Here is a 6,861-nt window from a genome sequence, read left to right on the forward strand (position 1 = left end):
TATTTGAGCAACATTGTGGTTTTGTTTTTGGTTGTCATAAAAATTAACAATTTGTAGTCAATGTTCCTATTATTAAATTGGCTTAAAATCTGATTTAAGTCAATTTGATATACTATTTTTTTTTTTTTTTTTTTTACAACTTAAACACTTTCCACACTGGATAATCTGAATAACAGATGAAAGAAAGTAATTTTTTTTTAAATCTGAAAACATCTGACTGTGCCTGCTTGCCTCTAGCAGCTAAGTCTTTGGCTATTTCTTTGCCTATTCCGGTGTTTGCCCCTGTTACTATGGCCGTCTTCCCCTCAAGACGAACATCTGACGACCACTTGGGATTGAACAAAGACCTGAGGAATAAGAAGTCACATTGAAAAAATCCTTCAAAATTTACCCTCTGGTTTGTTGAACTTTTCTGCTGTTTACGTACTCAAGAGATTTCTTACCTGATAGTTTGCATCTTTTTGTAGGCTTGGGAAGAATAATAGATAATTCTTAAAAATCCAAGTGGGAGTATCGTCTATAGAGGTTTGTTTCAGGGCTCAGGTCCAGTGATCTGACAGAAAGAAAGACAGAGACTGGAGAAAAGGGAAATATGTTGCCCCTCACGGGTTTACAGCCTTACTGGGAAGTTACTTTTTTAGTATAAATGTCCTTCTGTTTGGGTTGAGTCAGTGTAACTAATGAAATAAGGCTGAATCTATAATTCGGATTCTGATGAGCAGTGCCACATGACAAGTGATATTGTACAGTAATTCAGAGATATAATCTTTAGCTTTTATGCTACGCCAAATTAACCAATTATTAAACCAGCTATCAGATGACAGACGTTTGTCTGTCATCTGATATCAACAGACAATACAGAGCTATATTACCAATATATCTACATAATAGCTACATTATCTATATTTCAGGTGTTTTGCAATGTTTGAGAATAACTTTTACAGAGTCAAAATCAGTACAGATAATGTTTTCAAATTCATTATAAGTTTTTGATGTCCATCAAAAACGTATATGACTTGACACTTGACAAAAATTTAAGTAGCAACCAGAGACTACAAAAGCCTTCGCTGTCAAGGACTTCTGCAAGGCAGCAAGTGAAATTCAAAACTTGTTTTCACAGGTGAGACCACTGAAATTTTAGTCTTTTATTAGAGTGGACTTTCTGGTGCTTTCCACAGCTCGGAATCTATCACCTGTATTGAATATGGTAGGTAGTTCTCTGATCCCACCTGCCGATTAGGCCGACACCGACGTCTCATTCAGTCCCGAGAAGTGTAACATTACGTTCCAAATGCAGAACATTAGCCAAAAGTGGGATTCTCCCACTTAGGTGTACTCCTCAATGTCTTTAAAATATAAGAAGGAAGTGCTTAGTGAAAGTCCAAAGTGGTGCTGCAAGTGTATCACTTGACGATTTTCGCATTTTGTCACAATCTTTGATGAATTTTCATGAGATATTATTTAAAAAAAAGATAAATAATTGCACAATTTTATAAGTTGTAAGAAAAATGATGCAATTTTACCAACAAAAAACTAAAAAGTGTGGTGTGCATTTTTTTCCAGTTTTATTCTGATTCCTCAAATGCTGATTGCCTTCAAAAGTAGCCTACCTGTACATTATAAGAACGTAGAGTCCAGTTTAATCTTTGTATAAAATGAGCTTGTTTTAATTCAATACTCTCTTAATATGGATGAAAAGTAATTGTTCCAGTGGTAGGTTATTTCACTTATTACATTACTTATTAAAATGTCTTGTTATAAATGAAAACATCTGCCAATGGAACTAGCACTTTTTCATCAGTATTAAGGAATGCTTGATTTAAAACGAGCTCCTAATACGTGACCATCATGAAAACCAAAGGACACACCAGAGATAAAGTTGTGGAGCTTGCAGGCTGTAAAATTGTGCACGCTACAAATTCTGCATTCATGTAATTGGCAGGAAGGTTTTGGCTTATATTTGTATACATGAATATGAGTACTGATGTGCTTTACTCAACAGTTTAGGAGGATATCTTTTTTTTTGTTTTTTTTGTTGTTTTATTTTTCTAAATCTGCTTCTGAAATAAATTACAAACACGTGTTTGTGCCCTACAACTGTTTACCCCTGGAAATTTCTCTGTCCTTACATAAAATCACCACTAGGGGGTACACGTAAGCAACTTGCTACATTTAACACATACACATATAAATGTGCAGTCACATCTCACTCACTTAAAGCTGGAAAAAAAAAAAAAAAACTTGTTTTAACTGTAAAGACGAGCTCTGTGCCGCCTGGCCAACCATGTCTCATGTAAACTATGTGAAAGCTAGTCATAACTTCCTGTTTTCTCCAGAAACCATATAAATAAGCAGAGATCCGCACTCACTCGCACACAAACACACACGCATATATAAACATACCCCTGCTGACCCAAACCAGGCCTAACTGAGCTCTGCCAGCTCCTCTCATGTGGTCTCCCTTTGACGCTAGCTGGTCTGACTGTTCGAGCAGTTTCTCCTCACAGCTGCTCGCCATCCCCTGGCTTGATGAAAGGCTGTCTGTCTGTCAGCGCTGGGACAAACACAAAAGGGACCTTGCCACATATATAATTAGCCTTGCTTCATAGCGATTATAGATCATCGGGAGGAGGACTCTTTCATTGTAATTTGTCCATCCCAAAATAGGAAAGTTGACAGAGAGCAACCACAGAATGCCGGATGGCTGCCATCTATGAAAAAAAAAAAAAAAAAAGACTCAGACTTTAATTTTGAAACATATTTAATCTTAATCAAAATAGTCTTTCATTTATCCATTGCATCAAAGTTGATTGATATGTACATGATTTGTTAAAAGCTGCGTACACATGGAGAGGTTGTGATTGATCAGTGCAGTGAACCCAGCAAGACAATAGCAAAGCTTAGTTTTGTTTTCTTCAAAGGTTTTCCTTTAGTCCTTCCCAGAAGACACAGGCTCTTTCAGGGCCAAACGTCGACACGCTTTGCACATCCCACTCGGTTGTTTTAGAGTGCACGGGAAAAATAGTAGCTGGCGTTTCTGTTGGCAGGTGAAAAGATCCCAGTTTACATGCAATTTTTTTTTTTTGACAGTTTTGAAAGTGAAGCAGTCTTCAAGGTCACTGTTTTATCTGGACTTTTTTTTTTTTACACAAAAAAGTGAAAATGTGAGTAAATTTTCCCAATTTCACCTTTTGTATGAATGTGATGTGATAGTATGTGACATGGCAAAATAATCAGAAGCTGCTTTCACAGCCGAATTAAGGGCTTAGCTTCTACTGAAAGCCGTAAGCACAAATGTCTTCATAGTCTAACAGATTTAGATTTTTAATTATTTTCATTCAACCAAGAACTTTGTTTCTGATTGGAAATGAAACAGGCGTCACTCGGAAGTTAAGTTTAGGAGAAAAAACAAATCTATCAGCATATATTTACATTTTATTTTTGCAGGTCAAAAATTATTTCTCTCCTTGTTTAACAATTGATATTACAGAAGTGTAATCCATTTTGTACATTGCTACTGGGATTTTTGTTGAATTTCCATCAATTATGAGCTCAAGTCTTTGAGAAAGGCCTCATTTCAATCATTCTAATTTTTAACTCCATCCACATATTTTTCCATCAGATTGAAGTCAACTCTGGCTGGGGAACCCAAAACGTAAAAATAACCTCGTCAGAAGAAACATGTAGGTAAAATTAAAACATTACTTTAAGGATTAATCTGTCACGGGTATAAATAATGGTGGGCTTAACTTAAATGTATATTTGAAAAAAAAGAAAAGAAAGAAACAATGACTGTGGCAATAAAATAAAAATATTTCAGCACTGACTTTGCCACATTTGGTCCTGAAGGGGCCTGAAACAGTTATGGACCCAGGTAAATAACACAAAAGAGCTTTTGTAAACACAAACATTATGATTCCCACATTAATCAATCACCCATATGGCACACAAAAATGAAAAATAAAAAATAAAAAGAAAGTAAAAATAACTGAAATATTGTAATTCCCAACTGGTGAAAGTGTTAAATGACGAAAGCGTAAGGCTTAACAGTGAAGCGCCATATTAAATATTGACAAATTTTATAGATGCTTCACATATTCTTTAAGTAAAAAAAAAAAAAAACATGTTTGACGAGAACTGCATTATAATAGGAGCCAAAACGATATTTAGAAAGTAAAAGCATCAAGAACAAACCTTTTTCAGAGGCCCACTAAACTTTAAGTTTATGATGGTTTGCATTTTGCCTCAGTTGCACCACATGATCAAACACATCCTCCTCACCGAAAACCAAACATAGGAAAACTCGTACTTCTTTCACAAATAGATAATGCTTCTTTAGAATATATACAATCATCTATCACTTCTGAAATTTTGGACAAAGAGCATTAAGAATTTACCTTTAGAAAAACAATCTTTAAAAACATTTTGATTTTCTTCATTAAAATTTGCAAAATAAAACAATCCAGCAATAAAATAGCTTATCAAATGCATAGCATTTTTCTCGTAGACACGAATTGCACGTCGGGTGCAATAAGAAGACAACAAACAAAGTCTCTGTACAGATTAAACATTTGTCAGATCAGAACTTGATGCGCTTTCGTAATGCAAACAATAGGCTTCAGCGAGCTTCACTCAGTGAAATGCTTAAAATTCACCATCATCATCATCATCATCATCATCTTCTTCTTCTTCTTCTTTGTACAGACTCTGTGTTCTGCCAGGTCTGAGTGTGGCTAACAGAGTACAGTTTCAATTATATATATATAAAAAAAAAGAAAAACATTGAAAATAATTTCCACATGGTGGATGTTTTGTTACGTGAGGAAGCTCTTAAATCATCCAGATGTCAAACTTAGAGAAGAGTTTGGAGACTTATGTGTGGAGGATGAAAAGTGAGAAATTAGATATGTATTAACTATTAGTGTCAAGATCCAGCTGAAATTTCCATGCAACAAAAAAACCTTTTTTTTTTTTTTTTTTTTTTTTTTTCCCCCCCAGCATGAACTCAGTTCCCTAGAAAATTACACATCACTGTCTGGAAAGAAAATTGTTTCCAACTATGAAAGTCTGGAAACAATACGAGAGATGAAATGTACGTAAAACTTAAGAAAACCAAACGTTGTCTTTCTTTGGTGTTATTTTAACAATAAACCCATTACATGATTGCGACAGACTTTAAGCTTGCAGAGATGATCGCCCTTCGGACCCGCTGCTCGTCGCCCTTCACTTTCCCAGTATCATCTCTTGCACTGGCAGAGTCTGTTCTCGCAAGGTGCTATGGGAAATGGAGTCCCCCGGGGACCTAAGGCAGCTCTGGAAAAACGGGGCCGTCTCGTTGGCTTCTTCCTGCACGGGGCTCCCGAAGGCGCCGTCCGGCCCGCCCTCGTCGCTGCTCTGAGACGTCTGGCTGACGTAGACGACGATGACGTCACCGGTGACGTTCATCACCTGACCGCTGGAGATGAAGGTGGTGTTGTGGCTGCCAGAAACAAGACCTGAACAGTGAGAAGCAGAGGAAATGGTTGGGTTTACGACAAATTGGAAAACAATTTTCATGTAAAGCGCGGAAAAAAAAAAAAAAAAAAAAAAAAAAAAAAAAGAACAGACATTTTGTGGTGTTATGTAAGATTTTGAACTTCCTCCATGACACAAAGCAATAGATTTTGAAGCAAAGTGAAGAAATGACCCATATGTTGGCTAATCCTATGTGACTAAGACCTTAAGCCCAGTGGCAGAGTGGGCTCAATGACAATGCAAGATGGCCACAAAGAGGCCATTGGCTGCTCTGTCATTTCCTTCCAGCCAATTTACAGTCTACAGAAAGTTTAAGACTTTAAGAAAATCCAGACATGAACATCAGGAATGTCAGGGAAGTTTAGGGATTTAGTAAGAAGGCAAAACATTGTTGCCATTTAGGCCAGTTTATGTGTAATTCAACGACAGGAGTTCTGCTCCGAGTGTAACAATCAATCGTTCAACCTGGTGCGCATTTTTCCATAAGCCTATTATGCAAGTTAGCAGATAATTCGGCATTTTTGTTGCTTAAGTCACATTTCACCACATTGATCCCCTGTTTCCTATTTTATCCCGCCTCCTGTCTGACTTTCCAGCCGACCCACCGTGACTCACAAGTCGCGTCTCATCTGTTCCGATCTAGACACACACACACACACACACACACACACACACACACACACACACACACACACACACACACACACACAGAATCAGAGCAAATGTCAGGAAAATCACTCTAGGTAGTGTGTTTTTAGCCTCATAGGGCAAACTTAACAGAACACCTAGACATGTAAAAGTTTAGAAGACAAACACTGTCAGTCCCTCATTTAGAGAGAGTGCCTCTGTGTTCCCTGTCTCAGAGTCCTTTCCCGGAATGCCAGTCTGAGAAAAATGTGTCACTCAACCACAGCTTTCAAAACAAAGCTCAGTGGAATCTCACAGGCTTCTTGTGATTTATGTGATTTATACTTTCCTAAATCTGCTCGATTTTTTTATTTATTATTATTATTTTATATTATAGATCGTGAACAAGTGGAGCCGCTCTATTTTATCTCAAGAGTGACTTTAAGCTGTAGAAAAACACTAGAGAGGAAACTGTGGACAACATCTTTTTGTTTATTGTTTGGTTAAAAGATATTTTAGGTGCCCAGGTAAAACCGCGGCCTTCTCCTTAACCTGTAAATAGCACGCACGGGAAGTGGTATCCAATCAGCTGTCATTACAGCATGATGGGAACTCATGTTGGTCAGTGGGCATGTAATTAAAACACCGAGTCACCAGTGAGAGTCAAAAAAAAAAAAAAAAAAAAAAAAAAGGGGAAGTTTTTTGGGGGTGGGGGGGGAA

At 37.2% G+C, this 6,861-nt stretch overlaps 2 protein-coding genes across 2 annotated transcripts in view; both read right to left on the reverse strand.

The window, feature by feature from the left end:
- The window catches only part of LOC106950788 (retinol dehydrogenase 12), a 7,730-nt gene extending 5,209 nt beyond the window's left edge, over positions 1 to 2,521 (reverse strand). Inside the window, exons 1-3 of the mRNA XM_015037872.1 lie at positions 2,404 to 2,521; positions 444 to 553; positions 232 to 347 (exon numbers count right to left, since the gene is read on the reverse strand). Coding sequence (XP_014893358.1) covers positions 232 to 347; positions 444 to 457 — 130 coding nt within the window. The 5' untranslated portion in view covers positions 458 to 553; positions 2,404 to 2,521. The remainder of the gene's footprint in view (positions 1 to 231; positions 348 to 443; positions 554 to 2,403) is intronic.
- Positions 2,522 to 2,743: 222 nt separating this feature from the next.
- The window catches only part of tnfrsf11a (tumor necrosis factor receptor superfamily, member 11a, NFKB activator), a 16,914-nt gene continuing 12,796 nt past the window's right edge, over positions 2,744 to 6,861 (reverse strand). Inside the window, exon 10 of the mRNA XM_015037871.1 lies at positions 2,744 to 5,495. Coding sequence (XP_014893357.1) covers positions 5,224 to 5,495 — 272 coding nt within the window. The 3' untranslated portion in view covers positions 2,744 to 5,223. The remainder of the gene's footprint in view (positions 5,496 to 6,861) is intronic.

This window comes from Poecilia latipinna, unplaced genomic scaffold, assembly GCF_001443285.1.
Source record: "Poecilia latipinna isolate Pla-1442-1.1 unplaced genomic scaffold, P_latipinna-1.0 Scaffold421, whole genome shotgun sequence".
In the NCBI taxonomy this organism is placed as follows: domain Eukaryota; kingdom Metazoa; phylum Chordata; class Actinopteri; order Cyprinodontiformes; family Poeciliidae; genus Poecilia; species Poecilia latipinna.